A 20,827-nucleotide genomic window follows, 5' to 3' on the forward strand; every position below is an offset into this window, starting at 1 on the left:
CCCCAAGCTGTTCCTTGCATGCTGGAAGTCTGCCAGCCTGCAAACAAAAACCTGCGGTTTCTCATGGTTTTCTCCTCTGAAGGAGAAAATCTGTGTTTTTCCACAGCAAACAAAAAAAACCTGGATCCCTGGAAATTACACGTAAACTGGTATAAGTGATGGGCAACCAGTTCAAATCTGTAACACAGTAGAAGTTCAGTGCACATAAACTGCTTCCAAAATGACCAAAACCAAATTAAGATAAACATGGATAGACATAGTATCAGACTTAACTGATTTAGGTTAATCGGTTTACTGAACTTCTGTCCCAGATCCCCTCCAGATTCCAGTTAACTCACAGTCTCCCAGCATCCAAGGATGTTTTGTACCTTTCCTGCAAGACCTCCCCCTGACCCCACCTCCCGACCCCGAGTAGACAGGCTAGACTTGGCCCAAGCTGTCTCCTCCAGCCAAGTAGAGAGGTATGCTTTAGTGCCCCCTTGTTTCTGGTCCGGGCCACTGAAGGCATGTGGCTACATTTCCCAAATCAAAAGTGAATGTCTGTTCACCTGCTTATCAGGTCAATCTACACAGCTTAGACTAACCTGCAAAGACTGAATTGACTAAGCCACACTTTTTTTGGCTGTCTGTACTTAACCATGAAATACAAACAGAATAATTTCAAAGACATATTATTTAATGTTCTTAGCACTGTAGTAAAACAGGGTGATGGGGGGGTCACCTAATATTATCACATATATTCCAAGGACATAATCAATTTTTCAAATCAGGTTCCTACTAGACATACACAGTTTTGTATGTAATCTGCTAGTAATGGCATTAGTCTGTCATAAATAGATATTGATTTTTGCTTTATAAAAAAATGTCTATCCCAGCCTTGTCTAGGTACAAGTACAACAATATCAGTATCACTCCTTTCATTTTTGAGGGGAGGAGAAGGGAGATTTAAGCATGTCAAAGGATAGCAATGGCATCTTATTTTGTGAGGGATTCAGTGGAGGGGGTGACTTTTTGAGCATACGTTGAAGTGTATTACTATAAAGTTTCTTTTATTCATAATATCGATATACTTATTCCTAGACACAAGTACATCAAAATCACTGCAGAGCTTCTCTGTGACTTAAGTAAGAACTCCTACAACCACACAAACTTGAAGTCTGGCAAGGGATCATAACTGGCAGGTGATGAGGGAGTTGTCAAATGTTAATGTGGAAGCAGACAAAAAAGACTTCAACTTTACTTAACATGCTATGCTATTTATAAATGAAAATTGATATGTTTAAATTTTAGCCAGGAGAGATTATGACTTGCCCATCCTTGCATTGGATTTACCTACTTTTTGCACCTGTATAGATTCCTAAAGTATGACTTGCCCAGGAATGGTTTGCTTTCCAGCAACAAGAGGGCAGGCTGCACGCAAAATACAAATATTACCACATGGAGGAAGGTGTCACTATGGCATAAGCTAGCTCCCCATCAGAAACAATAAAATGTACACTGCAATCTTTAAGGTTTATGACTTGGTTCAATCCCACAAAGTAAATATCTCTATATGATACGTTTATTCTTGGGGCGTTTTACCTTTTAAAACTATGTGATACTAGGAACTGAAATGAAGGCTCAGGAGTAACAATTTAAAGAATGATATGAGCAATCAGCCCATCCCAGACGCATGTATCTAGGCATGAATGATAAAATCCTACTCTCACTGAAGTTAACGTGAATGTTCTTGTTAAATTTGCTAATACCAGGATTTCACCAAAGGCCTCTCAAAAGATTGTCATTTGTAAGATTCTAGGATGTCCAAGCACTCATATTTGTTAGGTTAATGTTTGCTACAAAAAAGATCATAACCTACATTCAGAAATAAGATGTACTTGTTACCCAACCTATGAGGGTTTTGCTTAATCATGAAGAACTATTTTTATATAACATGGACCATTGCATTTAAGTAGACATTATGCACCAGACAGGACAAACTGCATAATTGTAATTCTTCTTGTCACTGCTCTTTGATAAAATACATACATATTTTCTGTTCATCTTTTTATAGTATTATAGTTACTGAGATTCTCATGTCAATTTATTGCTTTTTGTCAAGAGAAAAAAATTTTAAAACTAATATACTTGTTTTCTAGATATAAATGTGTAATATCTTTCCAGCAGGATATATATTTGTGCCCATCTTGTAATTTGCATTTTCATTAAATATTATAATACACTAACAATACTAATGTATTATTTAATACATTAAATAATATTATTATTATAATAATAATAATAATAATAATAATAGAGTGTTCAGATGTTTAAGACCTTTACATCATTATTTGGTCTCACCTAGCTAGAAAACTGATACTAAAAATCATTGATTTATCATATCTATTAGAAGGATTTGTGTGTACATGCTACAGGACAATGACTTAGGAATGAATATCAGAATCTCATTTACTCTGATATATCAGCTGATCAAATAACCAATCATGATAAAATTGCTAAGTAGTATTCAGCTGTTTATCATATTATGTGCTATTGGGCAAAAGAGACTGGATTTTCCAGTATGTAAGTAGGTTCTGCTATGCTGTGGGTTCTAACAAATAAAATACTAATAACAACAAAATAATCTGATGCATTTATTATGCATACATTAGTACAAATTAATTCAAATTTATTTTTAAGCATGTTATGCAGTTAAATAAATTTTTATTTACAACTATTAGCCATTTAACATAAAATGACATAATGCAGACAGAATGAGTATATATGGTTTACTGCATTGTTTTACGCCTTTTACTGTGTTACACTGGGCTCCACCATAGCCTCTGGAAGACATTAATTTAATGGCGCAATGAGATCTGATCCTGGATTCAAACAATAGAGCATTCTGCCATGCCACATGGCATGACAAAATTTTGGGGATCAGGGTAAGATCCAATTGCATCCTGTCAGTGCAGCTAAAGGCACTCTTCAAATTTGCCAACACACAGAGTCCAGGATTGAGATCCCAGGCTCTTTGTGCACTGCTAAGTGGAAAGCTACTCACAGTGAAGCCCTGCATGGAGTTGCCAGGAGTATGGGTCTCAAAGTAGTGCTTCAACGCTCAGTACTTGCAAAACCATATGCTAGCAGTCCCACAGCTTTGAGCTTCTCAAGAGGGGGAAACCAACTGACTTCCCCACCAAGCACTTGCAGACCTCTGAGCAGCCCCAGCCTATTTGGAGGCCCTGGGCTACCTAATCCCTATGTTGGCAATCAACTGATTGCCATCATGGGAACTGGAGCATACCACATATTCAGTTTAAGGCACCATGCAAACCAAGCACAAAGATGTATCACAAGCAATTAAACATCAAAAAACAAGTTGAAAAAATTGCACTTGAGATCTACCTCTTGCACCATGATGAAGTCAAGAGTCAATAGTAATCTTGCCACTGACTTACAACAGAGCAAGAGCACTTTAATCATTATGTAATACTCACATCTTTCCTGACTTTGTGTTCTACAGCTTGTATCCGTTGATCCATCTCCTCCTCCAGTTCACTGAGCTGCATCGCTGCTTTATCTTGAGCTCTAAAATTTAAAGGTAAATATACCTTAAAGGAGTTACTCCTTGACATCAAAGGAAATTTGAGAATACATACATGTCCCTACCAACCCAAACATATACCTGCAAATGTGAACACATTTGTCTTAGCCCAAAGCTAAAACTGTAGCTATTGAAGACTGGACTCCATGGGTTTGAAAAGAGCTAAAAACAGTCTATAGGACTGTAAAATAGAAAAGAGACCACAAGTAGCTAACAGACAGCAAAACTGCAGAAGGTCTAGCTTGATTAGTGGAACATCAAGACCATTAAAAAGGTGACAGAGCTGTTAACACCTATGGAGTGAAGAGCAATTAGCAGGAATAAGGTAGATAATGAGTCATGAAATCAACTGACTCCCTCAGGACTGCTTGAATAGAAATGTAATTACTTCTGGGCAGCTGGTTTTAAATTTTGGGTGGAGCAGAAATCAAAGTGAGGTGGACTCACACCACTGCACTTGCCTTTGATCTGCCACCATCTGCCCCTCCCCTCCATGTGGCTACTGGAGAGAAGAGAAAGAAACATGGCAACCATATTACAGCACCTCCATGCTTTTATTCTAGGCAGAAAATTACCCGATCTACTTATGACATGCACCCTGATTTGGAAGGCTAATTTTTTGGGGGAAAGGTATATATAACATGAGTGTATGTAATGAGCTGAGGCCCAGCTGAAGTTGAACTGGTCCCAGGCCCCAACTGGAGGTAATCTGACATTCAGTCTGAGTCATCTCTCAGGGAGAAGCCCTGCCTACAATGGCTATATAAGCTTACACCAGACAACAGAAAGCTACCTGGGCAACAGATCACCTCGCTGTATCTCTGGCTTGTGACTTGTGCTGAGCCTCTAGGAGAGCCCTTCTGCATATTCCTATTTTTTTCTTGGACCTTCCACCCTGGATCAGTTAACCATAACCTTGTCCTGTACTTTGGCTTGATAGCCTGTACTCAGACTGGTATCTAGCTTGACCTTGGCTTACACTCTGGTAACCTTCTGCCCTAGCATGCACTCTCCTCGGGCTGACTGTCTAAGATCCAGTCGCCCCTTACAGAATAACTACAGTGACTCAATTCTGAATCATTTTCAAGTCACTGTGTGTATATGCACATACAAGTGTGTATACATCAATTGTGATTCTTTGAACTCATCAGTTGAGGAAATATTTGTTCAACACATTTTCCATTGATACCAAGCAACTTTAACACACCCACTGTCCTACTCGCTTTCATACTTCACAATCATTCATTCTTTTGACAATTCCCTGTACCTTTTCACAGCCACAGCTAAGGTTTCCATCTCTGTGCTTTGAAGTTTGATCTCTCGGATGAAGTTCTTAATGACATGTTCATAAGGCTGAATTAATCTTGGTTCTACTATGTTGATGTTCTGATACAGAACACTAGCCTGTTCTTGCCTAGGAGAGGAAAGAAGAGAGAGAGAAATGCTCCATTGTACAAACATGCCAAACTAGGTTTGAAAAATACATTCCTAATAAAAACATTCATTCCTCTGCTTCAGGTTTAAAAAAAATTAACAAATAAAATACACGTTATAATACAATGATGCTCTTTTCTGAGATACTTTCATCCTTCCTGTTTTTTCACTGCCCTGTAATTCTCCAAGTGAAAAACTTGGAGAGGTTGCAACATAAATTGAAAAAAGATGATACCTTAAGAATCTAAGTTAGAAGTTTAACACATTTAATATGCCTTCCTTGAGAAACAAAAACTGAGGATATGAACACAATGCAGGTAAAAATATGTCTCTGCAATTTTTGTGGAGTTATCCAACTTATCTTTAAACACGCTACCTTAGATATAAATAAGAATATTGCTGAGGGAATACAGAGCTAAGTGCCATCTGAAAACAAACCTGAGAATCCAAGGAAAACATGAGGTGACTCCATAATGCTGCAACTACACTAGCACTTCTCAAGCAGGCTAGTTTAAAGCTAGCTAAGGTACAATCACACCTTTTGACTGCAGCATTGACATGCTCTCTGATGGTATGCTAAGTAGTGACCTAGTAAGCCATAACCAGTCATTTAATCTGCCATGTAAGGCATAAGGTCGGAAGTAAATGTCAAGATACCGGGACCCAGAACTTACATAAATAGTGACCAACATGTTTTATCTCACTAGGAAGTAAACGGTAAGGGAACTCAGACTATAAAAATCACAGTTTTTAGTAAATTATTCCATTTCCAATAACTTTACTCCCAACAGTCTCCTCTATTTGATAGAATAAAACACTGATAATATTTTATAACTGGGTATTTCTATATATAATGCTCATGTAAAGAAATGGTGGATAATCCACATAAGGAAAGTGAAAAAAATATATTGTACTTGCATGGTCATTAAAACCATTAGAGGAAATAACATTAATAAAAAGCTGCCAAAGTGTAGGATAACAAGAGATGCATTCTGATTTACTTTGGATTTTCTTCCGAGATAGTGTATAAGCATTTCTGACTGTTCTCATCAAAACTGGTGTAATGCAAACACAAAGTATACAATCCCCCACCGCCCCAAAAAACGTGCCCCCCCCCACAAAAGAACAGCTTAAGAATGGAGACCATTATTCAGGATTTACTACATAAAGAACATAGTCTACTCCATGAACTCTCCAACCATAACACCAGGAACAACAGCTGTGTTACACGCATGCTACTTTTATTATTTGGATCATTATACATTCAAGTATAGGAAACATTATTACAATAGGACCTAGAAGTCTCAACAGTTAGTATAACTTGGTTACATTGGCTATTACACACAAAGGCAGAACCCATCGGGAGAATCTGCACTCCAGTTACACAGATAAAAAGTGGGAGGTGGACACTGAAGGTGGAGAAGTTGAAGGACTGAACCCCAAATAAAAGCAAGTGTGTGAAAATTTGCTTATCAAGTCCCATGAGGGTCAGAATTCTCTATCCCTATGAGACAAATTCAGCATGATAAGTGAGGATATGTGGGTCTTTGGGAGGAGAATGCTAAAGTTGAACAAACAGAATGTCGTGACTAAATGACTCAGTAAGATAAGGCTCTTTCCCTTATCTCAAATCACATCTCAGCCATACACCCATTATTAATTCTTAATCAGCAAAATTCTGTAAAATCTTGGTCCGTGAGTAACATACGAACAATATGTTGAGAGTATGTGATATTCCAAATTCGAATTGTTATAGTTAGTTTGACTAGACGTACAGGTCTAATGACATATTTCTGCCTCCCCAAAGACGCCAGCATAACCCTTCTGAATCAGCCTGTAGACACACACACACACACGTTTGAAATCCACATTCTTCAAATATTCTCTACTAGTTTTAGATTTACAATTTCTATGAACATTCCTACCAATAAACCTATTTGCTAGGAAGCAAACACAAACATAGGCAAAAGTAATTCAGTTTGCTCCCTAAGCATACATTTATACCATTCTACTACCAGCTGTAGATCTGTCAGCTATATCTAAATATGAGATGTCATATAATATGCTTTAAGTGTAAAGGTATGCTCTGGCATCTTTAGCAAAGAAATACTCAGCTTCCTTCTATCCCACTATTGTTCAGCCCTAGCTAGCTACTGTCCTCCAGCCTAGTAGTGGCATTTGTGTAAATTTATGGTGTGCTGTGATCCTAAAGATCCTTGAGGATAAAAGGTGCTATATACATGTAAAATATTACTACTACAGTGTCTCTGGTGCATTGTATTGCACTGTATGTGCTTGCTTGCTATTCCGTCTATACTGCTACAATGCATTCTGCTGACAAACTAGGAACCAAAAAAAAAAAAATGAAAGAAAAAAAAAAAAATCAATCAACTAAACTGGCCTTTACCTACAAAATCTATGAATTTCGGGTAGAGTTCTATAACTTATTTTTACAGTTTTGCTTTTTGTTCCTTTTCCAGTAACGTCACTGCCACTCCCCTGTCAGCTTTCTGTTTTCTGACTTCAGAAACTGAACAAACAAATCCAAGGAACAAAAGCTGAAAGCAATGTTGCTTTACCACTGTGTGTGTCAGTCTGTGAGTGGGTGTGCTCTGTTTTAGAGGCTGTCGTCAGAAATCAGGTAGCTGTTACAGGAGTTTATTCCGGCTATGTGAACCAAAAACCTCTTTATGTTCATTGTTCCTCAGTGGCCCAATTACAGCTGTCAGAGAAGATTTAGAACACCCTAGTGGCCTACTTTTATGCAGCGCCAGTTAGGTTGAAGAGGTAAAACAAAACCCACACAACTACAGCAGCTCAAGACCCTTAGAGGAACAACAATAGCCACCGAGAGGCCCTTTAAATTGAAATCAACAGCTGGGACTTTCAATGACACTTACCTGAACACTCCTATGACAATTCTGCATGAGTTCTTAATTAAAAACATGACTCAACAGCTCAGAGTAGCAAAAGAAAAACAGAGAAGGAATTAAAAACTAGTATCACATTTTATATGATTCCATGTCACAACTTATGCCACAAGCAAGCTGTAATATATATTTACAAATTAGAACCATTAGGAATAATGCTTTAATCATCCCAAATATCTAAAAATCACACTTTTGAGATTATTAACAGCAAACTCATTATAACATCTAAAAATTCCTCAAAAGGACAAAGTCTCACATAGCACAGATTATTATGCAATGAGTGTTTGACTGTTATGAAAGGGATTTCTGAATTTGTTAAACGCTGATCTTTTGCCAACATAATTAAAATAAGGCAGATAAGCTTTAAGGAAAAAATAATTGATTCATTATGCCTATTTTAGCCCCAATTCTCTACAACTAGATCACAGTTTTCTGTAATTTGTTAATGATCCAAAATTAGTTTCTGAAACAAGCTTTAGAGGTAATTTTGGGTCTCTGCCTATGCCTGAGCAGTGCATTGTGCATACCCAAATTTTGCTGTTCAAGTTGCTACAATAGAACCTGAGGAGTGAGCAGGATGCTTTATTTCAATTTTGATTAAATTCATAAAAAAATATAGCTATACGATCAGCCCTTTTTAAAATCTTTAAAGATGTTAAGGGGTTTGGGTCCCTTCCTCTTCAAAACAGCAAGTTTGACTCTCAAAAAGATGTACACCAATAGATGCCCATAAACATTAAGGCACAGAACAGCTATTTTAAAAATAACATGAAATATATTATTGTTATTCATTACCACTACAAACCAGATCTCTGTGATGCCTTCAAGGTCTGTCAGCTGTTTTTTCCCCAAAAACTATAGTCCTAAAGTCCTGGACCAAAATACTTGCAATGAAATGAAAATCCACTTCTGGGCACAGATATCTACCTGCCCTACAATACCTTGCTTCAGGCATCAGGCTTCAGGCTTGAACAAAATTCACAAAAGTTGGAGAGGAATGAAAACATCAGATCCATACTAATACACACCCATCTCTATCAGCACGCTAATATCCAGTTGTGGCTAAAGCAGTTTCTCCAGCCAGTGCTGATGGAGCCTTAGAGCTAAACCGGACAGAAGCCTAAGACTGAACACTGTTTTTGACATGATTTTAAGGGATGGTCACCTAACCCACAGTGACACATCAAAGCATCCTGGAATTCAGTTTAGCCGCAAACCAATTTAAACTGTGCTTGAAGTTATTAATTTTATTGGTAAATCTGTATGAATAGGTCCTATGAATGTAAAGTCACAATGTACAGGGGAATTCTCATGCTAACCATAATGGTTGAAGGACTTAATAAACTACAGGTATTACTCAGATCCTATACTTCTCTGATTTTATCCTGCAGTTTTATAGCCAAGTAAATTTAAGTGTACTTCAGTAGAGTTACTCCTGATTTATACTAACATAAGTATAACTGGAATCAGGGACAGACTATTTTTCAGTTTCACAGTCATTTCATAATAACGCTAATGACTAAATATTGGGAGCATATTGAAAAATCTAGTCTATGTTTTTGTCTCTCTCACATGCTTTAAAGGCTGAATTGTGAAATATTTTGTGTTTTTCTTGTACTTGCTCCCTATTAGCACTGCCTACATGAAACAGAACTTTTTAAATCACTAGATATTGCTATGATTTTTTCCTTGTAATTATTTCCACATAGATTTTTTTCACTCTAATATTATGCCAAGTTCATTAAGATTTTAAATCTACCGGTAACTGATAGGAAACTATAATGCATTAAACTTTGTATAATTCTATGTATGGGCTAGTCTGAGCAAAGTTGCCCAGAGATTTACAAAAATGAAATGAAATTAAATTGAAGACCCCCCACGACCTTACAGTTAATAGTCTCACACAGAAAAAGGAGGAACGAGAAGAAAGGCGGCTTAAAGGTATCTTTAGATGGTATAAATCATTATAACTTCGTTGGAGCCAATGGAACTATGCTAGTTTACACTGGTCTGGAATCTGGCCTGCAGTATTAGGCTATGAATGAAATGGTGTCTTTTTGTCTGGGGAAACTAGAAAAAAATTGTGCCTGTGTCCTTGTGTAACATGGTTTTGTAGTTCTATTATTTTACTTGATACTCAAGTACAAACACCAATACAGGCATGCACTGGTGCTTTATCCCACTGTTGGGCTCCAGGTGTCCTGAGGTGTTACTTGCAGCACACTGTGGGATAGCTACCTGATACTTTGTTCTTGAAATCTTCCACAGTTTAAACCAAAAGCATTCAGATGTACATGCCATTTTAGAATGGTTTAAATCTCCTGAACTATTTAAAATGTACCTAGATGAATATTATTTTGAACCAGTTCTCCACAAACCAGGTCAGTGTTATGTACAGGCACCACGTTTTCCATGACTACTGTCTGATTGGTCCTCTAGTCATCCCACACTGCACAGTTCCTCCTCTTTCCCTACATCAATCCCTCCCCTCCTCTGTATGGCAACTGGCTGCTCTGTCACAGTCATAATTCTACTGCCCCAGCATCTCTGGCTGGGGGTCCCAGGAGCAGCCCTCCACCACTTCTAATGAGCTTCTCCATTTCATTGGGTTGGTGGCATCTGACCAGGGCTCCACATGTCACAGGCTTGTTTGATATGGGAAATGAGTAGGTGTGGGGAGGCTGCCTGGACTCCTGCTTCTGTGTGTCTGGGGATTAGCTGTCTAGGGGACTGACTAATTACTCCACCACCATAGATGGAAGGCAACCAATCAGCTCTTTAAAAGCAGAGGCTGCACCCTAAGCCCCCAAGGATACAGAAGCAGGGGTGGATACAGAAGCAGCCCTCCCCAACCCAAACAAAGCCAGGGTGTGCAGAAACCTGGTCAAGTGCAATCAGTAGAAAGAAATTAACCAGCTCTCTAAATACAGCACAGAACTGGTCCCAACCACATAGTAGCAGTGGTACAGAGAGCACCCTCCCACCCTACACATACACCTAGGCATTCCCAGTCAGAGCCCCACCACACAGATTTCAATAAAGTATAGGAATGGATCTTTATTAAACTCAAAGTTATATGAGGAAGAAGGAAATTGCAATTGGGCTAGTAGTCACAGCAACACACTGCCTAAAAGGTGGCTATTCTACTTAGAACCCTTAGCAGTGCATATGTGGACAATGCGACCCAGGACAATTGTGAACTAGTTTCCAAATCAAGGACATTCTTGGAATAATTCAAGTGTTATGTCTGTCCACACCCTGAGAATCCATTCATAGCATCTTAAGAAGAAGAGCAAAGAAGACCCCCTCACTCAAAGATGGGAGGCAGAGGTGCACAGATTTTCAGAATATTATGAAGAACTCATGCAAACGACAAGGGACATGTTGCTATCTACTTTAAGACTAGGAGCTAAATGCTGAAATCAAAGTTTATTACATGTTTTATGAGGATTCCACTGACCTGTGCATAGATTTTGTTAAATAAAAGGTTGTTGTTTTTATATGTTGATGAAAGGGCATTCCATTATTTGTATGGCTTATGTGATTTTATGCAACAGTATTGAATTTATACTGAGCATCAAGTAGTGCAACAACAATACCCATTTGTAATATAATAGCAAACAAACATGAACAAAAAATTATGCAAACTTCATGGAACATAGCACTGAAGATGTGGCATACATGCCTAATCTGCTGACAGCACAGGTATGCGCTGTACTTGTCACAAGCATACACAAGCTCAGGATTTCTGCCTGTTTCATTTGCCTTGGAGTACAGAAAGGTGAGGAAGAAATCATCATGATTAGCTGCAGCAATGGTGGGGCATAGTAGCTCTTATGTCTCAGGATACAGAGCATATACTGCAGTATACTCTGCATGGAGAGTATACTTCTGCTCCCAGTATGCATGGTCTTCATCAGCCGAAAAATATGACAAAGCAGTGAGGCTAAATTAAAGTGTTCTCCAGAAGGACTGCATACATCTGTATCAATTCCAGATATTTTGTTACTATCTTCAGTGGCTTATCTTTTTATTATTATTATTATTATGCTGCTAGAGCTCATTTATTTTGCAACTTGATTGTAACTCTTTCTGTCACCCATTTCAATATACACTCATATGTTGGCATTTGGAACAGCTGGTGTTAAGGCATAAATGGAGAGTCTCCTCCCCTTCGACCACAGGGAAATCCATGATCTTTCCACAGACCTACATGGAAGCATGAGCAGCAACTACTATAAGACTGAGAAGGATATCCAGTTCTGAGATTATATCATCACAGGCTCAAAACCTTTACACACATCAGTATGTAAGTGGACTAAAACACTGCAGTTCATGTAGGTGTCTATCAGCATAGTATGGGATAGCCATGAAGACTACGTCAGGTAGACAAGCTCGAGAAAACAAAGTAGTTCATTCAAAATACAGATGCAAAGCATTATTTCAGACTAGTTTCAAAATGAACTTAGTCCCTTAAAAATGGACTCACCAGAAAACTTAAAAGGAAGAATTGCACAGTGTAAATGTAGGCATTAATTTTAGTCCAAAAATACAAAAATACAGAACACATCCTCCATGTAGACAAATCCTTCCGACTAAAAGCCCTAGAGCTAATTTTTGAAAGCCTCGTTTCAGTTGTATACATCTCCTGTCAGGAACAAAAAATAGTTGTGGCCACTTGATAGTCACCATTGGCAGCTCCAAGTTTTCTCCCAAGGTGTCAGCTGGCTCTGGATCATTCTTTGTTTTGAATAAGGAAAGAACCAATTGCTACACTTTTTATGCAAGTATAAAAGAGCAGCAGGGGGGAGTCTTTTATTATTGGGAACTTAAAGTTCAGTCAGTGTGGGGTTGACCAGATACCAAAAGTTAAATGCTGAGAGTCAAACACCCTTCATTGTATAATCTGATGTACAGTATATGCCTCAACAAAAAGGAACTTCTAAAAAAAACCAAACACTTCTAAGGCTTGCACAACTATCTTCCAGTTGGTGATTCACTACATATAAAATAAGACCACTGCTGTCTCTCGTGTTTAATTACTCATTACATTTGATTGACCATAAACAGAGCAGTTTTGTCTTAAATGAAAAGCATAACCCAAAACTCTGCAATTCCATCAAAATCAAATTTCTCTCATTATATTAAGTTGCTAGCCTGGAAAAACTTCCAAGCGTTTATGCTAGTGGCACAATTGCTCACTGAGCGTATATAAAGGTTTAAAAGGCAAACAATACTTTGACTCTCAGAGGTTGTCTCATGCAAGTATCTGATTAATCTTACCCTTGAAATCTGTGGGAAGAAAATTTTTTCGAAGGAGACACCACTGCAGAGCATTTATGTGTCTCGCTAATTACAAGCAGAGGCAAGAGCAATATATGCTCGGAAGGCTCCTTTACAATCCGAGTTAAATTAGCTGTTCCAATCAAGATTTCAAACCATAAAGGGGCAAGATGTGTCCCATAACAAAGGTGGCTAAAATAAACTAACTTCAAAATATGTCATGCAGTACACAGAAAGATACAATACTTTCCAGCAGATATAGTTACCTCTAACGTTACCTACTATGCTGGATACAGATTTGATTGGGAGGCTGGTCAGTATAATGAAAAACAATTAAGATTTATTTTGTACCTAGCAATGTTACATTTACTCAAATAGGTCCTCATCCAACACTTACTGAAAGCAATTGACAAGCTATATTTGAATTCCATGGGTATTAGATGAGGCTTATCATCATTTCAAGCACACAATAAAATAAAACAGTTGTGGGAAAATGTGTCATTCAAATGAAAGAATCCTAAACTCTGTGAAATAAGGAGCATATCTTAAATCCCAATTTTGCAAATATTTACCTATAATTAGTCTTATCCAACTCATCTGTCGATGCTTCAGCTATGAAAAACTTCCTTGAGACCCTCTCAACAGATATTTTATTAACTGTTCCTTTGTCATGTAAGACTGGCAGAGACTATTGCTATTTCCTGCCCATTTTTCCTTTAGCTGGGGCAATAATGCCTGTCTTAACTAAGATTTGGACATATTACAGCATATTAGCCAAGGTCTAGCTCAACTGACAGTGCACTGTTAAAACCCGTATCTGGAGCAGGGGTTAGCAACCTATGACCCATAAAGCCTTCAGGATTCAGTGGAATTTTGTAGCGAGTGGACTCCTCCCTGCACTGTGCTGCACCATATGGCATCTAAAGAGCACAGAGAAGCAGGGTGAGAAAACAGCTGGGTCCTAATGTATGTCCCCCTCCCACCTGAGCTAAATTATTCTGGTCCTCCCACTAGACACACTGTCAACCCCTAATCTAGAGTATTAGAAAAGCGTTCTAGTTATACTGTTTTAACTAGCATTATCTAAGCTCATAATGCAATATTAGAAAGTCAAAATTAAGTATATAAAAAATGTCATGTGATGGAATTTTGGATTACAAAGGAAATGTGTGGTATCAGTATTCAACTCTAAAAGAATTATTCTACAAACCTGGTTATTATTTTCAGTAAGGCTGCTTGCAGACATGGTGGGGGGAGGAAAAAACCAAAAGGAATGCTTCACTTTAAATTTGGCACAGTCCTATGCCAAGCCCAGCACATGCCCAGAAGAGGCAGAGCCTTAGCTGCACCTGGTTTTCCCAACGTCTGTAAAGATTGAGCACTTCATTTCACAGACATTAGGGCTGGAAGGGACCTCGTAAGATCATTGGGTCCAAGCCTCCTTCCCCAAGGGCAGGAAGTCAGCTAGGGTCAAAGGATCCCAGCAAGATAAGCATCCAAATGTTTCTTAAAAGAGTCTACTGTAGGTGCTTGCACCAGTTCTGAGGGGAGTCTATTCCAGGCCTTGGGGGCTCGAACAGAAAAGAAGTTTTTCCTTATGTTCAGCCTAAAATGGTCTTGCAGGAGTTTGTGACTGTTGGACCTTGTCATTCCTTGGGGTGCTCTGGTGAAAAGGCATTCCCCCAGATCCTGATGCACACCCCTTATGTACTTATAGGTTGCCACCAAGTCACCTCTGAGCCTGCACTTCTTCAGGCTGAGGAGTCTCATGGCTCTCAGCCTCTCTTCATAAGGCCTACTCCCTTGCCCTCTGATCACACGCATGGCTCTCCTCTGGACTCTTTCAAGCTTCTCCATATGTCCTTCCTGAATTCTGGAGCCCAGAACTGGATGCAGTACTCCAAACGCAGCTTTGCCAAGGCCAAGTTCAGCAGGAGGATGACATCCTGGGTCTTGCCTGAAAGGGGTTTAAAAAACTTTTTTTTTTTCCTGCCCAGAGAAGCGGGGCTGGACCCAGTGATCTCATGAGGTCCCTTCCAGCCCTAAATTTCCATGCATCTGTGAAAAACTGATTGAATGAGCTCCAACTAAAAGTGTCAAAAATCCCTGCTGGAGCGCCCAACCATTTTAGTGCTCAAAACACCAAGCATATTTGTAACTTTGCTCCTAGCGTTTTCCATCAGCAACATTACACATATCTGAACACCTGCAAGACACAGGATTAGAATGGAGAAGCTAAACTGGAGAACAGCTCCAGCTTCTCCTCCTGTGGTTGAAGTGGGGGAAAAGAAGAAAAAAAACAGTATGCACTGTTCCTGAACCTAAAGCAATACACACCTAACAAGTGAAGCTGTAGAACATACACAGAGGAAGTTCACTCTGTGTTGTTTACAAATCTGGAAAGGAAGAGGAGCAGTTTCCATAAGGAAGCAGTACAGCATTCTTCATCTGAAATGTGCGAATCACCACCTTTTCATTTTGAACATCTTTCCGTTCTCCATTCAGTGTACTAGAATTGCAACTCAGTACAATCAAAACAACATGTCTCTACACTCAGACTGAACAAAGCTATTCCCACTCCTTCCTACCACCCTTTTAGACAAACAAATTGGCCTGCATTCAATTGCTATCGCAAACACAGTAACCAAGGTACTGACATAGGCTTGTTACCATAAAGAGATGGATGCTTTCACAAGCCACCACTACCCATGAGTCATTTTTTCATCTCCTGAGTGACTCCACTTGCATCTAGCTAGTCTTGAATTAATTGGTGAATTGACTCTGAAGCAAATTTTCAAATGAGGTACTTTTCTAGACAAGTGGCAGGTAACAGGAAAAGAACCAGGAAGTGTGTCAGAAACTATTCAGGCCAAAAAGTGGCAATTATTGTCAAATTCAGGATAAAACTAAGTAATTTAATTCACCCTTTCAGTACAAATAGCAAGAACAGTCAGTCGCTGTGTGTGGATGTGGGGTTTTTCTTTTAATAACTTTAGGCAGACCATTTATTTTAGCTCATGATATTGCTGTAGACAAAGAACTTCTTCACCTTGTTTTTTTTTTTGTGTGTGAGAGAGAGAGAGAGAGAGAGAGAAACTAAGACACTGAATTTGCCAACTCACCCATAACAAACTAACTCTCCATTAGATTTGGTTGTTAGAAAGTAAGTGGCAGACTGAAATGCTTTAAAATAAATTTTACAGTAACCACATTATAATAAACCCACTATGTATGTATATTTACAAAAATATATGCAATAAAACTATAGTATTTTAAAGCCTCTCAAGCTGCCAGCCTCTTAGTTTTTCCCCTGCTGTTACTGACAAGCTCTGCACTCTTTAAGGACAACATTTTCAAGCCATATCCTATCCTATGAGTCATATGAGCATCACATGGACACCTGCAACCACACAGAACCCCACTGAATGGTGAGGGGCACTTCACTGAGAGTGAAGGGGACAATTAAGCACATCAACTTTCAGGACTGAGACCTAAAGGAATACATTAGGAAATTGGACTACAAGAGAAACAAAGAACCCCAAACCCAGGGTCTGGAAAGAAAAAAATGCATCTGTTTATGTGACAATTATTTATCACAATATATGAAGAATACACCTTTTGATTGCTATTTGGGTTAGTGCATTTAAAGTAGCACTTGAGATCCCAATCCTGCAAAGGCTTATACACGTACTTAATTCTTCACAAGCCACTCCTCTGAATTACATTAAGTTATTTATATGTTTAAACTCAAACTCACGCACGACTCCACAAAATCAGGTCCTTAAAATGACTACACATTTTTACTAAGGCAAAAAACCCCTGGTCTAACATAACATAAGTTGTATATTTGTCCTGTTTTATTAATATTAAAACCTTTAAACCTAACTTAAATATGTAGTTGATTCAAATCTCCAAAGGAGTTCAGAGTCATTTTTTATTGGGGGGAGAGGGGGGAAGGGTGCTCCAATATTAAACCCCAAGCAGTTTACATATGATTAATATATTTGTCTAAAATGAAAGATGTGATGATCTGGAAACACATTGACATTTTGTGCAAGTGTAAAACTTGTATTATTATTATTACCAGGAAGTTTTGCATTTGTTCTGTTATAAAACATTTCTTCCCTCCACACTTTCACATAAGTCATCAGTTTTAAAAATATTCTGAACTCCACTTTTAAAAATGGAAGCAGTCCAATTAAGCTACCATACTTGTGAAAAAAGATAATCATAGGTGTACCTATAGGATTGGGACCCTTAACAAGCAAGCCAAACTGTTTACTTTTCATGCCTAGTATGAAACTATGACTAGGATAGGTCAAAATATCTTCCATACAAAGCCTTTCCTCTGAATAAAAAAAAAAAGTCCAAAAAAACTACCTATGTCAAAAACTTCTGTTTTGTGACAGTTACACATTTCAGTTGAAAAAAAATCATAAAGTCAAGAATGAGAGAGATTAAAGGCCCTCTCTGAATCCTACAAATAAAAAGAAACAGCTTTACAGTTTTTGACTATTTTCATTTTGAAACCGGCTCCTTCTCGCCAGCTGTCCACATTCAGGACTAAACCTGTTCTCACTGAAGTCACCTGTTTAGTATCCATTCACACTACAGGAGGTGGGGGCAGGACTAGGACCCTAAACAGGAGAGTCAAACAGTAATAAAAGAAGTGGGAGAATTGTTGCCATGTTGTAGAATCTGAGCCGGAAATCACACCACAGGGACTGCACTACAAGATTAGTTAATTATACTCTCATTGCCTAGTTACAGCATTTTAAAGGACAGAGTCACCTCTGGAAGTTTAACTCCTGATAACACTTTCCCTGAACAGGATTTGTGAATTTGACAACACTTTGCCTAATCAGTCACTTCCTTAGGTTCAGGTCTTCCTCACAGCAGCAGAGGAGAAAAAAGCATTTTGAAAGCTATAAAACAGAAGCAAGGAGACTCGGGGGCAATGGCTGCACGTGAGGGGGAAAAAAAAGCTGTAACTTTTTTTTTTTTTTTCTTTTAAGCGATAAAATTTGACACGTCTATTTTCACACAAACTTCCCCCTACTGCCCTATCTGTTGATCTGTTTGGCATGACATCAGGTACTCTGCTGCTGTTAGAAAAGTTATTTACATGGGTGGAATCAAGCCAGAACAGCTTCCTTTTGCTAGGGGAACTCCGCAAGTGGCAAGAGAGCAGGGCTGATCCAAAACCCATTCAAGGCAGTAAAAACTTCCACCAGTTTCAACACACTTTGAAAAATGGCCACATGCCTAAAAAAGGGAGCTGGCACACCACACCCTTTCCCAAGCCTTACACGCATAAATTTTTGGTCCCTGAGAAAAAGTGGCCCCAGGAACTGTAACAACCAAGATGCAGCCTATTTGTCATAGTCAGTCTCTTGATTCAAGGATGATCTCTACCACAGCTCACCAATATGTCTCGAGGTGACTTCCAATCTTTGAGCCATAGCTTCATCTGCAGAAGTTGCAGGTCTTTCCACAAGGGAGAGTAGACTGCAGACTGAGATCTCTCTCCAGCTTTGCAGTTTATTAGAGCAAACCTGGCTCGTTCCCCCTGCTTGGGGGCATAGGGCACTGCCCTCCCCACTGACTAACCCAGGTGGGTAACACCAGAGAGAGGCAGTTAGCTGGTTTTGTCTCAAGTTAGGCAGTAGGCAGGGTCTGCACCTTACAGACCAACTAAATAAGCTATAGGGAGAGCACATGGTTTGGTGAACAACTCGCTGCACTGGATGCCTGAAAAGGACAGCGCAAGAGTAGCATATCTAGTGCAGCCAGCTGTTGCCAAATGAATGTCACCCTGGGTCCAGTCCAGCTCACAGCCCCTTTCCCCAAAGCATCTCTCTCCCCTTGGGGACTGCGGAGCCATTCTTCTGTCCCTGATCTGTTCATGTCTCTGGGCAGAGATGCACAGTGCCCATCAGCTCCTCAGACTCAGAGGGCCAATGGCTGGCAGACATGATCTGCTCAGCACCCTCCCCAAGTGCACTCGCTTCACATCTCCAACCTGCTGTCCCCACTTGACATTTCATTTGTCCCACACCATCACAGAAGTGCCCATAGTGCCCTCCCCTTTACTAAGAAAGAACTCACAACTTGTTGGCATAGCATGGCATGCCAAAAAGCCCCTCTTCCCCAGCACTGTGTGCCCAGCAGCCACCCAGGGAGCTCTCAGTGTTCCTAAACGCACTGGCAGACAGGACACCCCCAAGAGGCTGACACCGGATGGAAGGGGGGAGACCCCAAACAAGCAGGGAGAGGAGCACAAGCGGGGGGGGAAGGGGGACAGTGCCCGGATAAGCAGTTTAAGCACTTATCGGCTGGGGGCTCCCTACACACGCGCACGCACCCCCACAGCCGGGGGTTCCCTACGCACACACAGACATGGCTGGGGGCTCCCCACAGACACGCATACACGGCTGAGGGTTCCCCCCGCACACACACAAGTGACACTGCCGTGACCGCCGGGCAGGAGGGCGCCGCGCAGCGCCGGGCTCTCACCGGGGGATGTATCTGGCCTCATCCCCAAGTCGCAGCTGGAAGTCGCGCCAAGCCCGCTCCTGCTCCTGCTCCAGGTCGAGGTCGAGGTCCAGCTCCAGGTCAGGCTCCTGCCCCTGGCCCAGCTCCAGCTCGGCGTCCGGCTCCGCCGCGGCGGGGAGGAGGGAGCGGGGCCGGCGGCGCGGGCGGTGGTGCCGGCTGTGCTGGCGCTGGGCGGCGCCGCGGAAGGCGCGGGCGAACTCGGGGAAGGTGACGGCGCCGTCGCGGTCGCTGTCGAGGCGCTGGAAGACGGCCTCCGCGTCGGCCGGCCGCACACGCAGCTCCGCGCACAGCGCCGCGAAGTCGTCCCGCTCGATGCGGCCGCAGCCCCGCGCGTCGCACGCCGCGAACAGCCCGCGCAGCTCCGCGCCCTCCGCCATCCCCGCCCCGGCTCTGAGGGGAGGCACAGCCCGCCCCGCCCCGCGGCTCCTCCCGGCGCTGGGGGCGGGGGCTCGGGGCCCGCCACAGGTGTGTGGACGGCGGCCGCGACACCGGGGAATGCTTGGTTGTAGCTGTGTTGGTCTCAGGTCCGAGGCAGACGAGGCTCTTGGGGTCCACGGGCTCTCTCTCTTCCATTAAACCAACTCAGCAGTTGGAAAGATCGGTTTGTTGCGAGGTTTCGGGCACAAACGCCCTTCTTCAGGTGTGTGCGCCCGAACAGAAGAAGGTACCCAGGTTGTAGCCGTGCTGGGCTAGAGGCAAAAGGAATCAAAACTCCTGGCGGGGGGGGATATCTTTTATTTATTTCTTTTGCAAATATCTAGTTTCTCTAATAAAAGACATCACTTCTGCCATCGGCAACGTTTAAGTGGGGCACAGAGGAGTCACGTGTCCCCCCCCCATTGGCCACCGCCAAAGCTATCGCTGACTTCTGTGGGGGGTCACTGCCCCCCCACCTTGCCACCGACATAGTCGCTGGTGGCTGTAGGTGGTCCCCACTTGCCGACCATGACAGCACGACCAGCAGCTGTGGGCAATCCCTGCCCACCACTTGCCCCTGCCCCTGCCCCTGCCCCTGCCCTCGACAGCAGCGGCTCTGGGT

The 20,827-nt window shown here is 41.1% G+C and overlaps 1 protein-coding gene across 1 annotated transcript in view; it reads right to left on the reverse strand.

The window, feature by feature from the left end:
• Positions 1 to 20,165, reverse strand: part of RASEF (RAS and EF-hand domain containing) — a 53,827-nt gene extending 33,662 nt beyond the window's left edge. The window contains exons 1-3 of the mRNA XM_019555390.1: positions 19,750 to 20,165; positions 4,854 to 5,000; positions 3,480 to 3,570 (exon numbers count right to left, since the gene is read on the reverse strand). Of these exons, the coding sequence (XP_019410935.1) occupies positions 3,480 to 3,570; positions 4,854 to 5,000; positions 19,750 to 20,165 (654 nt within the window). The remainder of the gene's footprint in view (positions 1 to 3,479; positions 3,571 to 4,853; positions 5,001 to 19,749) is intronic.
• Between the last annotated feature and the right edge of the window lie 662 nt (positions 20,166 to 20,827).

This window comes from Crocodylus porosus, unplaced genomic scaffold (assembly GCF_001723895.1).
Source record: "Crocodylus porosus isolate Cpor-Errol unplaced genomic scaffold, CroPor_comp1, whole genome shotgun sequence".
Classification (NCBI taxonomy): Eukaryota; Metazoa; Chordata; order Crocodylia; family Crocodylidae; genus Crocodylus; species Crocodylus porosus.